This window comes from Abrus precatorius, unplaced genomic scaffold (assembly GCF_003935025.1).
Source record: "Abrus precatorius isolate BTA unplaced genomic scaffold, Abrus_2018 Scaffold9, whole genome shotgun sequence".
NCBI classification, from domain to species: domain Eukaryota; kingdom Viridiplantae; phylum Streptophyta; class Magnoliopsida; order Fabales; family Fabaceae; genus Abrus; species Abrus precatorius.
Genome location: NW_020874439.1, coordinates 11,861,234 through 11,881,510, shown reverse-complemented (window position 1 = coordinate 11,881,510; position 20,277 = coordinate 11,861,234). Strand labels below are relative to the sequence as shown.

Sequence of the window (20,277 nt, the reverse complement as noted above, 5' to 3'; positions counted from 1 at the left end):
TAAGATTGTAACGTTCTTTGAGTTGTTGGTTGTATTTCACATAAACCAAGTCATGTAATTTTTTGTGATCAAGCCTATTTCTCTTCTTTGAATGAATCTGCAACGTGAGTTTAATTATAAGAATATTAATCAGTTTCTCTCTAATTTATAAAAGAAAATAGTAGGCTCGAGAGATAAAAAATTACTTGCTCAAAAACACTCCAGTTGCGTTCACATCCGGATGCACTACATGTCAAGCTCAAAATTTTGATAGCTAGTTGTTGCAAATGTGGAGCTGAATGTCTATACATTCTCCACCATTGAGCTATAAAATGAAAGACAAATTATAACTCTGAAGATGAAGTATAACCTTAAAATTAAAATATTGAAGAATTTGATGAATTACCGGGAGCAATGCTTTTTCTTTGTGATTTTGCAAAGTCGGACCCAAAGAGACCACCACCGCTCTTGTAAATTGGTAATTCAAGTAGTATACTTTGTTGCACATCCCGACTTGGCACCAACCTCTTGATACAATCATACAACCCATTTGTAACTTCCAAATCAAATTCAATTTGAGGGTTGTCATAGTAAATTTCCGGGTTTAAAATGTGACCAGCTGCATGTAATGGACGGTGAAGCTGACAAGTCCATCTGTTATCAATGATTGCAAACACATCTTTGTATTTACTTTCATTATTTTTGAATGACTTCATGATAGCTTCTTTACTTTTCTCCATTGCTTCATAAATATACCCCATAGCTGGTCTTCTTTCTCCATCAACCAAACGTAACACCCGGACAAGAGGAGCCATGATTTTCAAAGTATACACCACATTATTCCAAAATACAGGATTTAATAGAATTTTTGTTGCTTGCTTCCCTTTAGATTCCTTTGATAACTTGTTTTTACACCATTCCTCAGAAGTAAACATCTTTCTAAGATTTGCTTTTTCTTGGTGAAGTCTTTCTAATGATAGAAAAGAAGTTGCAAATCGAGTAACTGCATGTCTTACCAATTCCCTCTTGTTTGTAAAATTTCTCAACAAACTCAAGGTACTTGAATGACTGTAGATAAAGCCAACAACCGATATTCCCCTTTGAATTGTCTTCTTTATCAAAGGAAGCTTTCCAATATCTTCAAGCATAAGATCTATGCAATGAGCTGCACAAGGAGTCCAATAAAGATGTGGTCTTTTCGCTTCTAACATCTTACCAGCCAAGACATAATTGCTTCCATTATCCGTTATCACTTGCACAACTTTATCTTCTCCAATCTCTTCCACAAGAGCATCAAGCATCTCAAATAATTTTTCACCGGTCTTCACAAAATTAGATCCATCAATAGACCTCACAAACATAGTACCAGCAGGAGAGTTGACCAAAAAATTAATCAAGCATCTTTGCTTTCGATCGGTCCATGCATCTGACATTATGGAACAGCCATGTTTGCTCCATTGCTCTTTATGATCTTTCATGAGGGAATCGGTATATTCTAGTTCTTTCTTTAGAAGTGGAACTCGAATATCATGATAACTTGGAGCTGGTAAATTTGGACCGAAAGCACCAACAGCTGTAAGCATTTCTTGAAAGCTCTTCATTTTAATGAGGTTAAAGGAAAGGCCAGCTTGATACCAAAATCGAGCTATGTATTGATGGACCCTTGCCTTGGCTTCTTTGTCACATCGTTCTCTTATATTTGTTTGTCTCAATTTTTCCTTTTTTCTTTTCTCAATTGCACTTTCAGGCTTTCTACAAAACAAGTCCATTGGCCCTTTCTGATTTCCAATGGCAACGCTACGGGTTTGGGTATCCTCTTCATCCTCACTTACATCATAGCTTATACCTTCAAAGCTTCTCACATCTGGCATCTCAAAATTATTTTGATTCTTTTTTTCCTTTTGATATGTCTCAATCTCTTTTCTAACTTCTTCCGGACACTTGGGACAAGCTTTCAAGTTACCCTTCTTTCCAATTAAATGTTGTTTCACTCTAGTGATTCCCGCACTCATAACTTTTCCACAAAAATTACATACAATGTTGTTTGTATCTCCATCTTTCACCGAATGAGCATATTTCCATTCCGGGTCAGAACGATTAGAAGTTCTTGAACAATTTGATGAAGACTCATGTTGAGCCATGTTAAGAGTAGCTGAAATAAATAGAATTTTTTTTTTAGGAAAATCAGAGAAAAAACAGAGAAAAATAGAAATGTGGGAGAGGTAAAAATTGAAAGATGGAAAGGGTAAAATTTAAATGGGGGAAATAAAGAAAAAACTGAGAGGAAAAATGAAAAAAAATAGCTACCAGAAAAATGGAGTCGCCGGAGATGGAAGTGCAGTCGCCGGAAATGGAGGTTGGAGTCACCGGAGATGGTGCAGTTGCCGGAGATGCAGCTGCAGTCGCCGAAAATACAGACCGAAATGCACCCAAACAGAAACACAAAGAGCCCAAGAAAATGAGATCTCAGCAACGAGATCTCAAAGAAAGCAGTCGCAGAGAGAGAGAGAGAAGTGGTCGCAGAGAGAAAGAGAGAGATGGAGGGAGCTCAAAGAGATGAGCAGAGTGGAGAGTGAGATCGCAGAGAGTGCGATTGCAAAGAGAGGGAGAGTGAGATCGTAAGGAGAAGAGAGAGAAAAAACCTGGATTTAGGCAGTTGGATTCTGAGCTGGGTCGGGTCGGGTCGGGTCGGGTCAGATCTGGCCCAAAAGTGCAGAAAATCCAATTTTTTTTAAAAAAACGCCATTTATCACGATTTCCGCCATGGCCGGCCGTTACCGCCATGCTCGTAACGGCCGCCATGGCGCCGCCACGTCATTCCGCCATGCCACGCCATCTTCGTAACGGCGTCCGTCATTTCCACCACGCCATACCGCCATGGCGCCGCCATAACGGCCATTTGACAACACTGATGACCGGAGCACGGGGAGGACGATTGGCTCTGTATGTGAGTCCCATGGATTAGGACATCCAGGTCTTGATAAGTTGAAACGACTATACCATACTCTTTCTAAGATAGAGTCTTTGTCTTGTGAGTCATGTCAATTAGGCAAACATGTTTGTAATTCTTTTTCTAGTTGCACTATGAGTCGGGCTTCGTCCCTTTTTGTTTTAGTTCATTCAGATGTTTGGGGTCCAAGTCGTATTTCCTCTATATTAGGGTCTAGATATTGTTACTTTTATAGACGATTTTTCCTGTTCTACTTGGTTATACTTAATGAAAGAACTTTCAAAAATTTATTAAATTTTTCAGTCTTTTTCCTATGAAATAAAAACTCAATTTGGTATCCCTATTCGCACTTTACAAAGTGATAATGCACGTGAATATCTGTCTACTTAGTTTCAGACCTTTATGGCATCACATGGCGCGTTACATCAAACATCTTGTTCTCATACCCCTCAACAGAATGAAATTGCAGAATGCAAAAATAGGCATATACTTGAGACCATCCGGACTCTTCATCTCCACTCTCATGTTCCTCATCAGTTTTGGGGTGATGCGGTACTTATTGCATGTTATCTCATTAATCGCATGTTTTCCTCTGTTTTACAAGGTAAAATCCCTCATCAAGTTCTATACCCCCACCACTCTCTTCATCCTTTACCATCTCGGGTCTTTGGTTTTACATGTTTTACTCATGTTTTTGGTCCTGACATTGACAAGCTCTCTCCTCGGTCTCATAAGTATGTTTTTCTCGGGTATTCACGATCTCAAACAGGATACAAGTGTTATTCCCTTACTCTTCGCAGGTATTTCATTTTTGTTGATGTTACTTTCTTCGAGTCCATTCCATTCTTTGAGCTTAGAACATCTACACTTGAGTCTTCCCCGTCCACGATTGCCCCTAGTTCAATCCTTTTTTGTCCTCCAGAGGACGTCTCCATCCCCTTCACACCCATCTCATCCACCTTTGCAGGTATATCAGCGTTGTACTTGTCCTGTATTGGAGCCACCGAGCACTAACAATACCATGGATTCACCTTTGGAGCCACCTTTTTTGCCTCATCTTCCGGTCCTGCCCTCTAAACCTGACATTTCCATTGTCCTTCAAAAAGTTATACTTTTTACTTGTTGTAGTCCAGTTAAGTGCGGAAGCGGAGTATCTAGCTATGGCTATAGCGAGTCAAGAGCTTATATGGCTCAAACAGTTGCTTCAAGAACTAAAGTTCTGAGAGGTCACACATATGTCACTTATATGTGATAATCAAGCCGCTATACATATTGCCTCAAATCCAGTATTCCATGAGAGGACAAAGCACATTGAAATTGATTATCACTTTGTTAGAGAGAAAGTCATGTACGGGGAAATATCTACTAGTTTTGTGAATTTCCATGACTAACTAGCAGACATATTTACTAAGTCACTAAGGGGTCCTCGGATTAACTACATATGTAACAAGCTTGGTGCATGACTTATATGTTTCAGCTTGAGGGAGAGTGTTAAAATCTATTAGAATCTTATAAATATAGTAACTGTATATTTTATAATTATGTACTTTTCTCTATAAATTGGAATAACTCTGCTATGTCCTAAAACACACGGATTTAATATTTTCTCAACAATTTATATTTTGAAGAAAAGGAATAGAGATAAGACTTCAATTTTGGAGTGGAAATTGGAAGGTACGGTCTAAGTCTCTCAAATACCTGGGGAGATGGGAAGAGAACTGTTAAGATGTCCCATATTGGTTAGGAATAGAGACAAAATACTCCTTATAAGGGCTCGGATAGTCTTCCTCCTATGAGCTAGCTTTTGAGAGTGAGTTAGGCCCAAGTTTCTTAACATGGTATCAGAGCCTATTCAGTTTAAACGTTGGGCGGCCCACAGATGTCCAGTCCTGTTGGGTCCACCCATGCAGATGTCCATTCTTGCAAATTTCATGCACCAGATGTCCAATCCTGGGCGTGAGAGGAGTGTGTTAAAATGTCTCACATTAGTTAGAAATAGAGTCAGAATACTCTTTATAAGGGCTAGGATAGTCCTCCTCCTATGAGTTAGCTTTTGGGAGTGAGTGAGGCCCAAGTTTCTTAACAAGAACTATGCTTTTATATCATTCTTGATCTATGTTCTGAATCTCCTTCATACTGATAAGAGGCTATTAATTGCAATAAAGATTTTTGTTCTTATTTCTGATGTTGGCAGAGCTACTGCATGAATATTTATTCTCTTCTTTGCACTTATCCTCCCACTATCTTTTTATTTTTATTTTATAATGGAAGACTTTATTAGAAACATGAGTGCCATGAGGTAATGAGGCACAATATTTCAAAGAATAAAATTAGGGAAATATTATCTTGGCCACTTATTCCAAGGCCTAGATGTCATTATGTTAAGTGTTTTTCGGTTTATCAGTTTCCTTTTTATTATCTGATGGGTGAATCACACTTTACCATGTTTGTATATATTATATGCAGTGGAAAATTGTCTTGTGGTCTTCGCAATACTCCTTCAGCTATTGTCCAGGTGTGTGCGTGAAGCTATTTATTTTAACAGTTCCAAGTTGAGTTTGTTTTCTTTAGCCATCTCAATTTTCTTAGGGTTTTCAATTTGATATATGGTTGAAACAACATATATCTTTGGGAAATCTGTCTTTCTGTTTTTGTGTGTGTGTGTGTGCTGTGTAGTAAAACTCTTACATAAATTCTTAACATTGATTCCATGTTAATTCAGTGGGTCAAGACCACATGTATTAATATATTTTTAATTTATAAATTCATTATAATGGGAAATTTTTAATTGCAAGGCATAAAATTATATAACTAACCAACCTTTTTATAAAAACGTTACAAAGTGAATCTATGGAGTTTCCTTGTGCTGAATTATAATTCTACACGGAAGAAACTTGTTGGCTCACAGAATAATTATTTTATGAAAAAATATTTATTAATAAAGGATTAGGGGATATGAAAGTGGTAGAATGCTTCAGGTGTTATTTGTGATAGATGCCCCTAATCCTACATAGATAAAAGGAAAATTTTACCGCTTGACCCTAGGACCAGTACCTAGTGCTTATGGTACTCAATATATTGATATCACAAGAAAAGATAGGATTAGCAATGAACGTATTCGACAGAAAGTTGGGATGGCACCTCCTAAGGAAAATGATAGAATCATGCATTAGATCCTATGGACATTTGAGAAGAGGACCAATAGAATACTACCTAGAAGGGTTGGTCATATGGAGGACAGCCTGTAATTAGAGTAGAGGAAGTCCAAAAGAAAAAAAACTCTTGATGGAGCCAATTAAAAGGATTTTGATCTAAATATTCTCTATGAAGTATTGGCTTTTGAAAGAATAAAATGGTTTCATTTGATTCATGTAGCCAACTCTAGCTAATGGAAAAAGGTTTCGGTTTTTGTGGTTGTAAATTTATCTTTTGTTGTTGTTCATTTTAAGAAGTTTAAACCCCAAAAACCAAGTGGTGGTTACATTCAAGTGATTACAGTTTGATTTTTAGAAGTGGTTATTAAGAGGTAATTGAGAAGCTCAAGGTAATGCTAACTTCATTTCGGATGAGATGTCTAAGAAAGTTTGGAGGGTTGCTTAGGCAATTTTAGGTGAATCTAGAGGCTTTGAGCCAAAAGATAAGGAATCTTGATGATGGAACAAAATTGTGCAAGAGAATGTTAGAAATAAAAGGAAGAATTTTAAAGCTTAACGTGAGTGCAATAATGCAGAAAATTGGACAAGGTATCTAAATGCAAAATGAGACAAGAAAAGTAGTGAGTGAAACACTATCTAAGGCTTTTGAGGAGTTCTATTAAGATCTTGAAACAAAGAATGATGAAAGAAAAATATATATGCCTACCAAAAATTTAGAAAGAAAATCTAGAGATTTTAATTAAGTTAAATATAACAAGGATGGAGAAGAGAAAGTTTTGGTTACAAATCAAGATATCATTGACAGATAAAAAAATTATTTCTATAAACTTTTTAATGATGAACAAGGAACAAATGGTATTAAAGTTTTGGATTAAAAAAACCCAAGTGGATGAACAAAATTTGGCATATTATAGTGAGATTTGAGTTAGAGAAGTAAACAAAGTCCTTAAGAGGATGTATAATAGTAAAGTTATCAGCCTTGATGGTATCTCTATTAAAATTTGAAAATGTATAGGAGAACAAAGAATTTAATGATTCATTAAGCTTTTCAATTAGAATTTGAGATTTAAAAATAAATCAGATGAGTGGAGGAAGAACACTTTAGTACTTATTTGCAAGTATAAGGACAATATTTAGAATTGTGCAAATTACAAAGGAATGAAACTTATCAATCACAGTATGAAATTATGGATACAGGTAATTGAGCATAGATTAAGAAAAACACTGAAATTGCAAAGAATCAATTTGATTTGATTCTAGGAAAGTCTACAACAGAGACTATATATCTTTTAAGAAAATTGATGAGAAAGAATTTATATAAAAACAAGAATTTACATATAGTTTCTATTGTTCTGAAAAAGACTTATGCTTATATGCAAAGAGAAGTGTTGTGGAAGATGTTTATTGATATTAAGAAAATGATTTACATATAGTTTTTATTAATTTGAAAAAGACTTATGATCATCTGCGAAGAGAAGTTTTGTGAAAGGTTTGAGAAAAGAAAAGAGTCTTTATGTATATTTGGGCTGTACAAGACATGTATGAGAGTTTAATTACAAGTGTAAGAATTCTTAGAGGCGTATCTAAATGCTTTTCTATAAGGATAAGCTTGCATCAAGACTCAACTTTTGAATTCTTACCTATTTAACTTGGTCCTCAATGTGTTTACAAGTGACAAAGAAAAAATTATCTTGAAACTTTTTTTTTTTTTTTAACTACATAGTCTTGGGTTAAGAATTAAAGAAGAGGTTAACTATAAACTTAAATTTTGGAGACCAACTTTAGAATCTAAGAGTTTTTCTTTAAGCAGAAGTAAAACAAAGTGTATACATTGTAATTATGTAAGAAACAAGATGATGATTGTGTTGAAAGTCAAAATTGGAGATAGTATAATGCCACAAGTTTTTCAAGTTTAAGTATTTGGGTTCAATTTTACAAAATGTTAGAGAAATTAGCAAAGACTTTATTCATAAAATACAAGTTGGGTTGTTAAAGCAGAGAAAGACATCAAAAGCCATTTGTAATCATAGAGTATCTACTCTAAAATAAATTTTTTATCACACTGTTATATGACTAGCTATCATATATGGTAGTGAATATTAGGCTTAATGGGACAAAACAAGAAAAAAATAGGAATTACAAAAATAAGAAACAATTATATACCAGAGAATATTGAAGTAGCACTTCGTGTGAAAAAATGATACAAAGTTGACTAAAATAGTTTGAATAGGTGCAAAGAAGATCATTAGAGGTACACCAGTGAAAAGAATAAATGACACGACTTTTAGTCTTGTAAAAAGAGGTACAAAAAACCTAAAAAAACATTGGATGGAATTATTAAAAGGGATCTTAGTTTTTGGTCGAATTCAATAACATTGTGTAATTTATGTAGCTAACTTCACCTAATTTATGTAATTTTTCTGTTATTCTACTCAGGTTTGTTTGTGCCAATGTTCTTTTGTAGCTTGAGTTGGTTTGATCTGGATATTCTTAAGAAATATGTTTACGTTAGTATCTCTAGGTTGTCATTTTCTGGTAATGTTTCTGCACTTGTGTGTGGGAATAACAGATGCCATACTTTCTTTTTTCTTTGTTCTGTACTGTTTTCTTTGTTTTTTTATTAAGAAGGATCTCTTACCCTCATCTCTTTTATAAAAACAATCTGCTATATTAAAATTGCAGGTGGAAAATGCAGAATTTTATTCAGCTGCAATAAAAAATGCGGGTATCAATGTTTCTGTTGAGGTACATGTAGATGATAAGTTGTTAATACAACAAATAGATACATATATAATCACACACACACACACACATATATATAATTAGATTGGTACTTTGGCAGGATCGTAAGAAAATAATTTTTGAGCAATCCAATGCATTAGCAGAAAGTGTAAAAGGCCAAATTCTTATTCCAAGAGGTTTGCTTGACGAGGTAAGACTTATGTGTTTCTTTTGTTCAATATTGTAGCATATGTGCTTTTCTAAGAATTTCCTATAACATTTAATTTAGGTTGCAAATCTTGTTGAGGCACCTATTCCTGTGCTTGGAAAGTTTAAAGAAACCTTCTTAGATCTTCCAAAAGATCTTTTGACTATGGTGAGCACTTCAATTTTGCTTTTTCAATTTTGTTGGGTATCTTTTTTGCTATTGATCAGTACTTGGTTTAAATGATAATTCCATCCCAATGACTGCAAGAAAGGGCATGTTTTATGAATTAGTTCAAATGGGTGATTTCTACATTATTATTTCTTTTTAATTTTAGAACTGATGCTGCAGTGTCTAAATTGTGCAAGTGCCCTTTTTAATTTTTTAATAGAAAAATAATTTCATTAAGACTTCATAGAAGCCAAAAGCCTCTACATTTAATAAGGAGATTAGGAGAAATTACTTCGCATTGGTAGGGAGGACCCAGTTCTCATTGAAAACCTCAGACAGCTTATACAAGAGAAAATTTGCTGCAGCAAAAAAGATGATTGCAGAACTTAGACAGCATATTATGGACTTGTTAGGAGAATAGCAGCAAGAAGCCTGCTCTGTAGCATGTCATTATTGCTGTTAAGATGTCCCACATTGGTTAGAAATAGAGTCAGAATACTCCTTATAAGGACTAGGGCAGTCCTTCTTTTATGAGCTAGCTTTTGGGAGTGAGTTAGGCCCAAGTTTCTAAACATGGTATCAGAGCTTATTCAGTTTGAATGTTGGGCTGCCCACAAATGTCCAGTCCTGTTGGGTCCACCTGTGCAGATGTCTAGTCTTGTAAATTTCACACACTAGATGTCCAGTGGGCATGAGGGATGTGTGTTAAGATGTCCTATATTGGTTAGAAATAGAGGCAGAATACTCCTTATAAGGGCTAGGACAGTCCTCCTCTTATGAGTTAGCTTTTGAGAGTGAGTTAGACCCAAGTTTCTAAACATGCTATCAAGAATGTTTTTCTTCATGGTGATCTCACTAAAGAAGTCTATATGGAGCAACCTCCTAGTTTTGTTGCTTAGGGGGAGTCTTTCGGATTAGTCTTGTCTTCGAAAATTCCTATATGGCCTTAAACAGTCTTGTAAGGCATGGTTTGGCAGATTCAACACTGTAGTCCACCAGTTTGGGATGACTCGGAGTGAAGCAGATCATTCAGTTTTCTATCGCCATTCACCTACAGGATGCATTTACTTGATTTTTTATGTCGACGATATTGTTATTACTGGCAGTGATCATCATGGCATTATACAGATAAAACAACACCTATGTCACTATTTTCAAACAAAAGACCTTGACAGACTTCGATACTTCTTGGAAATAGAGGTGACACAATCCATGAATGGTATTGTTATTTTCCAAAGGAAGTACACATTGGATATCTTAGAGGAAACAAGTTTGATGGGTGCTAAACCTGTGGATACTCCTATGGATCCTAATTCCAAACTTCTGCCAAGTCAAGGGCAGCCTCTTTCTGACCCAGAGAAGTATAGGAGATTGGTTGGGAAGCTAAACTATCTTACTGTCACTCATCCAGACATCTCTTACGCAGTCAGTGTGGTAAGTCAATTTCTCATTTCTCCCTGTGAAGGACACTGGAATGTATTGATTCGCATCTTAAAATATATAAAAGGAGCCCAGGGAAAGGACTCGTGCATGAGGACAGGGGTCATGCTCAGATTGTAGGTTACTCTGATGCAGATTGGGCAGGTTCTCTTGTTGATAGAATATCTACTTCTTGCTATTGCATTCTTATTGGAGAGAATTTAGTGCAGTTGCCCGCTCAAGTGCAGAAGCAGAATATCAAGCTATGGCTTTAGCCACATGTGAACTTTTCTAGTTGAAACAACTTCTCAAAGAAACTGAGATTTAGGGAGATTACACAAATGACACTTATTTGTAATAACCAAGCAGCATTGCATATTGTCTCAAATCCGGTATTTCATGAAAGGATAAAGCACATTGAGATCAATTGTCATTTCATTCATGAGAAGATCTTATCGGGGGACATCACCACAAGCTTTGTCAATTCAAATGACCAACTGGTAGATGTTTTTACTAAGTCTTTGAGAGGTCCTCGAATTAGTTACGTGTGACAAGCTTGGTGCATATGATCTATATGCTCAAGGTTGAGGGGGAGTGTTAGAAATATGCAAATATGGAAATATGTAATTATAGTAATGTTGTAATTAGGGAGATGATATGCTATATTTAAGGAAATAATATTCCTGAAATTATGGTAATTAAATAACCATAATATTTCTGTAATTAATCCTTGTATTAATGCTCTTAGTATAAATATATGCTCCAATGTGTAGTTGAGACACATGGATTCACTCAATGCTCTTTCGTTTTATTTTCTCTTAACAATTGCCAATCTTATTGATAGCTGTCCAGACAAAAGATTTGACCTTAGGGTGCTTTGCATTCGCATACGTGTTTTTCACAAGGAAACTATCTCTATCAGGGTACTTACCCAGGAACTGAAAATACCAAGCTCTTGAAACCAAAACGATCATTGAACTGGTGAAAACATTGCTTCACTGTTTATTGGTCTAATGTTGGTCAAAATGGTAATAATTATATATATATATATATATATATATGTCAATATTATATAATACATTTAATATCTCTTAAATTTGAGCTTGAGCCTAACCTAACTCTAAAAGCTAGCTGTGGGGATTGTCTTATCCTTTATAGGTTCTACTTTGGTGATATCTCTAGTTGGTATGGCATTTCAACGCACTTCTTCATGCTCAGATTGAACAATTAGGGCATGAAAATTATAGAACTGCTTTTTGTAATTGCATTGAGAAAGTTGTAGGACTAAGTAAACTGCACTAAAAAATCCACTGGATTAGATTAATAGCATTAGGAAAATCTGTAAGGCCAGATTATTTTTTTCTTTATAGTCAAGGGTGGTCTGATATCAAATTTTTTATAGGCTTTGTCGCTCTCAAATTAGCTTGTAAGGTGAAATTGTCTTAGTCTTCATGAATTTTACTTTAGGCATATCTGTAATTGATGTGGGATCTCAATAGTAACTAAATAATATATAATCATTAGAAATCAAATTGGGTAAATTATAAGTTAACATAAAAGGATATTTCAATTGATAAATAATTTTAAACTGATAAATAATTGTAAATTAAGTAAATATTAATAGAAAATTTTTCGTTAACTAAAATACAATGAGCACCCTTTGTACAGTTTCAATCAATAAGAAATGTACACATTTTTTGTCTCTTTGTATCAAGTAGGTATTAGAGACCACATTCAGTTGACCTGGTCAATCGTGTGAAAACTCTAAACATCACCTAGCTGTCCCTTTGTTCTGCCATTGTCAAGGCTGGGACATTGGCCCTAGTGTCAGACTAGTTAGATTGACCTCTCCCTAGGTCGGCATCGAGAGCCATCCTTGCGTCATAATGCGTTGTGTTTGTCTGAGAAGCTTATCAATATATGTAAGCCAAGCACCACCCTTGTGACCATTGTTTTGCACATTGCCAGTTCCATTTGTCTTTGCTGTGGTTCAGATCCTAAGATACATTAGAGGATCCCCTGGGTGAGATCTGGTATGCACAAAGATAGAGGTCATTTTGATATTGTTGCATACACAGACACAGATGTAGCTTAGGCAAGTTGCCCAACTAAAAGATGACCCATTTTAGGATAGTGTGTCCTAATTGGATGAAATTTAATTTCTTCGAAGTGTAAGAAGCAAAATGTTGTGGCTGGGTCTAGTGTATAGGCCAAGTGTTGAGTTATGGCTCTCACCAAGTATGAGCTCATATGGATGAAATACCTTGTCCTAGAGTTGCACTTCTGTGAAATAGGCCTTATGAGCCTCATTTGTGATAATCAAGCAGTTTTTGCACATTGCCTCTAATCTCGTTTGTCATGAGTAAACTAAGTTGAGATTGACTGTCATGTCATTTGTGAGAAGATCATGTCTACAGATTTTACTTCCTCATTTATTGGCTCTAATGAATAGTTAGCAAATATTGTTACTAAGTCTCTTTAAGGACCGAGGATAGCTTACATCTGTGGCAAGGTTGTGCATACAACCTATATGCTCCAACTTGAGTGGAAGTGTTTAGATATGGCGAAGGTTATAGAAATGTCCCAGCAGAAATGATATAAATGTGATTGAGTTTATTTTATCTCTATTTATCTCAGATCTGATCCGTGTTTAATGTAAATAGCTTATATTTAGGAGATTTGCTGTATATTGTGTAATTAGGGTGAATGGGTGATATCCTTAGGTATAGCTCTATTCTTTTCCACTTTGGTTTCTCCTTGCATCAACTATATACTTGAGCACCTCTGTACAATTTGAGTCAATCACAAAACAGAAGTATACACATATTTCAGTCTCTTTGTCCAGTCTCAAGTAAGGCACAGTACAACATTATATGGAGCATGGTTCAACTCTTACGCTCTGTTTGAGGGTTAAATTTAGGAGGGTAAGGGAGGAAAGGGGAAGGTTTATTTGATGGAAACCTTTGAGAGTTGTTAAATGTGAGGGGGAGTTTTTATAAACCCTTCGAAACCCCCTACAAACTTGTGTTTTGAAGTTCCTCCCAAACTTGTGTTTTGAGTTCCTCCCAAGTTAAGAGATTTTTTGTTAACCCTCTTTCTCTCTCCCTTCCCTTCTCTTCTCTTATCCCTTAAACCCTTCCCTTCATTCTCCCTCCAAACTCCCAAACAAAGCCTTAGAAGTTTTTGAATTTTTTGTGAGCTATTACCTGAACCCTTTATCGGTGAAAGTGTGACTAGTTCTGTAGTTTGCGCTGATTCAATGATTTAATGTACTGGTATTCAGATTAGGCTCCGTTCAATGACCGCTGTGATAAACCTGGGTTGATAAATTGATATAATTGGGATCCGTAAGATTAAAAAGAAGTGTAACTTGATCAGTAAATTAATAGCTGCTAGTTACATCACTTGTACATGACTAGGTGGAAATTCAATAGTCCACAAATTAATAACCAGCCACTAGATAACATGAATGGAAATGTGAACAATAATATTGACTTCAGGAATGCTTGCCAAGCTAAAGGCGTACATAAACACTGCTAAATTCTTTTATGACCCTAATCAAAATAGTTGTGGCTAAAATTTTCACAATTAACCCTAACATCAAAATTAAGCCAGACTACTAAGATTTGTACTGTTTGGGTTATAGTGAATTCAAACATACGTTTGTCCAAGTTTTGAAAAATATTGAAAGTAGAGGCTAACCATTGTGCACCATACCTGCAGGTTATGCAAAAGCACCAAAAGTATTTTGCTGTATGTGATGCTAATGGACGATTGCTGCCATATTTTATTGCTGTACGTCCTTTCCATTAATTTGTCTTCAAGATAACTGCATGTTTTGAAATTTTATATGTTAAATGTCAAGGGATTTTCTCAGGTTGCAAATGGAGCAATTGATGAGACTATAGTGAGGAAAGGAAACGAAGCTGTGCTCAGGTATTCTTATCTCAACTTCTTATCATGTTGTATATAGGTTATTGAATGAGGATTGCTATGTGACCCATGCTCTCTTGTTGCATATTTTTTCTGCTCTTGGTGAGTGGTCAAACATTTATTAGTTGTTGGTTATACTTGATGGCTTCAGTCAAGGATGTACCCTCCTTAATGTTTGCTTATTCCATAGGTGAAGATTCATTGATGATTTATACACAAGTGCACTTCAGGCTCAAAGCATGAATGATACACAAACTCACTTTACTTTGTGCTGAAATTAAACTTTGTTTAGAAGCAGAATCAAACTGTTGACCAATTGGTCACAAAAATTTTGATATCGTGTGAGGACCAACCAACCCAAAAGCTTAAGCTATTAAGGACCTTTGAATAGTTTTATATCTTTAGCAGACTCCTAACATATACTGTGAGATCAAGCAACGGCAAAAATATTTGAAACAAGGTACTTGACACCGGGGGAAAAATGGGTATTGGAGTAAGACCTTCATTAAAAGTTACACAATCTTGCCTTTTTATGTTTATTTGAAATGTTACAGGTGTAATATTAAACCATTCATGTGCCTTCATCTAATAGCTTGATCTTTTGGGATAGTTGGTTTATAAGATGATATTAGAGCCTCTATAACCATGTGGTTTACACTTGAACCCAAAAGGGTTGTGGGATTTGGCATACTAGAGATGTAATATAAAACCTTTCCCTTGTCTTCACCTTACAGCTTAAGTTTTTGGGATAGTCCGTTTTAATAAAAAATAAATATTAGAGACAATGAATATAGCCTCAATTGTTGTGGCCAGTGGATCCAACGCTCCCTAACATATTTGCACAATGTAATATGCACTCTCATGTTTGTTCTTTTATGAGACAGCCACATTAAATTACATTTTGATTATAATTGCAGGGCTCGTTATGAAGATGCCAAGTTCTTTTATGAAATGGACACTCGTAAAAGGTTTTCAGAATTCCGAAATCAACTGAAAAATATTCTCTTTCATGTAAGTTGTAAATAATTTTTATCAAAGTCCTTGTATTTGTATTTATAGCACTTACTAACCAGCATATGTAAAAAAATATTCTCTCTTAATTGGAAAGTTGAATGAATAGCCATTTATCATTTACTAATATCTTTTCCACTACCTAGTTGTATTTTCTTCTAAGTGGAGTAAAATAATTTCGGACATGGTCATTGTGGATATTGAGAAGAAAATATGGGGAACAGTTAGAAACTTCAGCTGAGAATAATACTATTATTGGGAAGTTTTTGAAAATACGTTGCTTACCCTCTGGTATTTTGTTTATTTTGATAACATGGAATGAAACAGGAAAAACTTGGAACCATGCTGGATAAGATGACTCGTGTTGAAAACATGGTTACTAAGTTAAGTTGCCTCCTGGATATCAATGAAGATGTGCAACACATTATCCGGGATGCTGCCTCACTTGCTATGTCTGATCTTGCCTCTGCAGTTGTCACTGAATTTACCTCACTTTCAGGAATTATGGGGCGTCACTATGCCCTCAGAGATGGATACTCAGAGCAGGTTGTTTAATTTTTGGTTTGCTATTATTTGGTAATCTGAAAAAAAATATGTTTCCCTTTCAGTGTTTAATACTGAATTGCATCCTGTTTGGTTTCTAGCTACTTAATATTTGTACATAATTTTGCTTTTCCTTGCAATCCATATCATGCAGATTGCAGATGCCTTGCTTGAGATCACACTTCCTAGATTTTCTGGGGACATGCTTCCCGAAAGTGATGCTGGAATAGTTTTGGCAATTGCTGATAGGTGAAACCGATGCCCAAATATAAATCTTTTCTTGTTTATTTTAGTGATGATTGTATAGTAACAATAACTTATTGCTGCTAGGAGAAGAAACAAATACCATATAGGGTGTGTTTTACTTGCAAATAGTCATTACAATTCAGAATGTTAAAAAGCTATAAATCATTTGTATGTATTATCTATTAATTTGTGTAGGCTATTACAAAAGTTGAAGAGCTATCGATTTAAGATACTCTGCCACTATAGCTTATGGTGGCCTTTAAGCATCCTAAATTGTTAATTTTAAGGTTTAGTTTGAAAAAGAAAGACTATCTGGCTTAGGAAATTGAAGGATATACATGTAGAAATTTAAAAGGGTGGCTGCTTTAAGTAAAGGCAAACTGATCTTCTTACAATCAAAGGATGAATTTTTCTTTTCAAGTGTTTATAACTCTCTCCTTCATCCTGATTCTGACATGGGCAAAAGAATCAGCAATGCTGTTGTGTAACCCCTGCAGAAATTCCCTTAGCATTCTTATTTCTGTTATGGAACTTCCTTCACAGCAATCTGAATGAGTTTATGGTCCAACTTGAGTTGGAATATATTTTATTTTGTATTATTTCAATCAAATAGTAAAATCCCTCTTATAAGGAAGGGAAAATAATGTCATAATAGCAGATTACAACAAAAAGGGAAATAGGAAGAGAGATTCCTATCACAATATCAGAACAATAAATGCTGGTTTCCTAATTTACAGCATAATCTAATCAGAGTATTTACAGTAATAAAATTAAATATATATTGCCAGATTATAACATATATTGACAGATTCTAACTTGTTATACTGGAATATGTCCTGACTGATTTTGACAACATCACTCTGTATCTTACGTGGTGTGATAGTTGTCTGCAGATTAGATAGCCTGGTAGGTTTAGTTACTGCTGGTTGTCAACCTAGTTCCACAAATGATCCATTTGGTTTACGAAGAATCTCATATGGTCTTGTAAGTATGACATACTTGTATTTCCTCTAATTTTCATTAACGTTTTTTTCTATTTGTGAATATATTTTTTCGCTTAAAACCATGAGTACGAATTCTAGAAAGACAGATGCTTGCACTCACAGAGATTCACTTTATATTCCAGGTGCAACTATTGGTGGAAAAGAATAAAAATCTAGATTTTAAAGAGGCACTGGAACTTGCTGCAAATGTCCAGCCCATTAAAGTAGATCCTCATGTAATAAATGATGTAAGATGAAAGTCTTTCATAAATTCCAATCTCTTGCTTCAGTGATTGTCATTTACATCATTTTGGGATTGAACTCTGATTATCACGCTTTTCTCTTTAGGTTCATCAATTTGTTACTCGAAGATTAGAGCAATTTCTGGTATGTTTTGTGATCGGAGTTATTGGTTCTCTTCTTGACTACAATTATACTTTTTCATATTGTCATCTTTTAATTAAGAGATTTTTTTTATTGTTTTTTGTTTCTTTAAACTCAGCTTTATAGCTTAATTAACTTTCAAAAACATAAGACGAATGGCTCGAAGATATATTTGAACTATTTTAAATATTGATCTTTAGTTAGCAACATAGGGTATGGTTGATAGGATGAAGAGTAAATGGTTTGAGGCATGCTTGATTTTGATTATTTTTGTGAAAAAAAAAATTCAACCTAAAATCTATTCCATACTTACCTTCTGAATTGCTTCACATTTAGAGCACCGATGACTTTACACTTACAAGATATTTCTGACAAGCATCAAATTGTTGGAGCTTATGGGTGTAGACCATTGTATGAGCTGGGGAGAGATATAATCAGTTGCACCAGTTATAGCCTATAGGCAGTTTTGAAATGAATACTTTGTTGCAGATCAGAAATTTACTGAGTGTCACTAGGATATTCTATTTATTTTTTATTTTATGTATTATTGCTATAGTTGGATAACTGATGTTATTTGTATGCTGGCCATTTTATTTATGATATAGTAGAACATGTGCCCAAACATGCCATGCTGTATCTGTGCTTTGTAATGTATTTTATGACATGCCCTGATTCTCAGAATGTTTGGGTGAGTTTTACCATGCCACTATATTTTGTTTAAAGGTTGACAAGGGGTTGAGTGCAGAATTTGTTCGTTCCATCCTTGCAGAGAGAGCAAATTTTCCTTGTCTAGCAGCAAAATCAGCATATAAAGTAAGCATCCCTCTTCCATTTTACTCCATATTCCTTCAATGCAGCATTATTGTATGTATACTCTCGTTTATGAACAATGAAGGTTCTGAACTGAATAATGTATATTTTGTTAGAAGTAAGCTGCCAAAAAATATATATACCTCGTATTATCCCATAATTAAGGAGAATCGATTATTACAATTAAGGTGACAGATCTCATCCTAATTAATGACAGTTGACTGGTTTAAATAAGGAAAGAAATTATTGATATAAAGGGAAATCAAATACAGAAAATAATTAAGAAATAACTGCCAAAAATATCTCTCTAAATCAGAGGAGATATTATGTTAGGAACTGAGTATTCGATTGAAATTATAGGGCTCACACAGGGAGGATCCTTGGAATTACAAGCTGCTATAATAGAAAAAAACAGAGCCAAGGAACTATAACAATGAAAAACAGAATACAGCAATTAACTAAAGACCCTCCCACTGCATCAACCACCATCCAATGACCTCCCAGCCAAAATCCTCCCTTTGTCATCTATTCATTCTCCTTATATTCCCCCCCCCCCTCGGTACCTCCCTTGCCACCTATGCTAATTTTGTTAGTCAGTTAGAAGCATAACGGCTTCTTGATCCACCCTTCCCATTTTACCCTTTCTCTTTTGATATGTCTTGAGTGGAGGCCCAGTTGGCCTAGACCCAACATATTACAACAGTTTATTATGATTAATTACCTCGTGAAGGTTCTATGATAAATAGCACTATGCCATTTGTATTAATAAAACATGCTATACGTTACCCCCATTTTGATCTAGGATAAATAGAAGAGTAAATACACTTTGCAGAGCTCAATGTTGATATAAATAAAGGGGAGAGGGGGGAGAGAGAGAGAATATGGAGGAATGTCAACACTGATGTCCTACAGGCTATAGCATTTTTATCCCGAAGAATATTTTTTCAGAAACTTCTGAGTATGATCCAATATGAGATCACACAAAAGCTGAAGTAACATTTACAACTTTAGGGAGCTTTCCAACCAATTATGAACAATATTTTCTAGTGTGAGCATTGTTATGCACATTTTGTACATTTTTTGATATACTAAATTTAGCAGGTATAAGGCTCCTGTAAAGCAAGCTTGTTTGTGAAGTGCATATGTAATGGTGTATTAACCATTAATTTAATTTAAAGTGCATTGTAAGTTTGTAACTCTAACCTGCTTAAATTTAAGGTGGATAACTGGATAAACTTTTACTTGTATACTTTTTAGACAAGCTTACATAAGAGGAGCTTTTCCATACCTTTCCGACCACATTTTCAACAAGAACTCCCTCCATATTGCTCACCGTGATTAATCTGAGTAACTAAGTTAATGTGAATTGTGATCAAGCCAAGGGTAAAAAACAGAATATCTTTGCCTGTCTTTTCCAGGACATGAAGAACGTGTAAGATAATCTTCTAGTAACTGAGATAACAGGCTTAAATTATAGTCACTGTCTCATTCATTCAACACAATCATAATACATGCTGATTGTTTCTTTTCTTTTTTTTTTCCCACTTTCTCAACATCAGTACATGTGGATTTTTAGTTCTTCAATAATCAGTTCTCTTCTGCTTTGTTTCTGATAATGCATAGTTAAAGCAAACCTACAATCAACAGTGACAATCAATGTTGCATGGATACTCCTATGTTGGAGGTACACTTGTCTGCCCTTATACCTCAAGGCCTTCTTTTGGGCTTGAATCTGCCCGAGATTTGTCCAAATGGAAGTAAATTGTC

At 35.2% G+C, this 20,277-nt stretch overlaps 1 protein-coding gene across 5 annotated transcripts in view; it reads left to right on the top strand.

Annotated features, from left to right (window-relative positions):
• Positions 1 to 20,277, top strand: part of LOC113851619 (glycine--tRNA ligase, chloroplastic/mitochondrial 2) — a 39,358-nt gene that overhangs the window by 16,906 nt on the left and 2,175 nt on the right. For all 5 annotated transcript variants that reach the window (XM_027482149.1, XM_027482151.1, XM_027482153.1 and 2 more), the window contains exons 20-32: positions 5,396 to 5,444; positions 8,767 to 8,829; positions 8,927 to 9,016; positions 9,095 to 9,181; positions 14,324 to 14,395; positions 14,478 to 14,536; positions 15,451 to 15,544; positions 15,872 to 16,090; positions 16,242 to 16,336; positions 17,227 to 17,317; positions 17,460 to 17,564; positions 17,665 to 17,703; positions 18,424 to 18,513. In XM_027482149.1, coding sequence (XP_027337950.1) covers positions 5,396 to 5,444; positions 8,767 to 8,829; positions 8,927 to 9,016; positions 9,095 to 9,181; positions 14,324 to 14,395; positions 14,478 to 14,536; positions 15,451 to 15,544; positions 15,872 to 16,090; positions 16,242 to 16,336; positions 17,227 to 17,317; positions 17,460 to 17,564; positions 17,665 to 17,703; positions 18,424 to 18,513 — 1,153 coding nt within the window. The remainder of the gene's footprint in view (positions 1 to 5,395; positions 5,445 to 8,766; positions 8,830 to 8,926; positions 9,017 to 9,094; positions 9,182 to 14,323; positions 14,396 to 14,477; positions 14,537 to 15,450; positions 15,545 to 15,871; positions 16,091 to 16,241; positions 16,337 to 17,226; positions 17,318 to 17,459; positions 17,565 to 17,664; positions 17,704 to 18,423; positions 18,514 to 20,277) is intronic.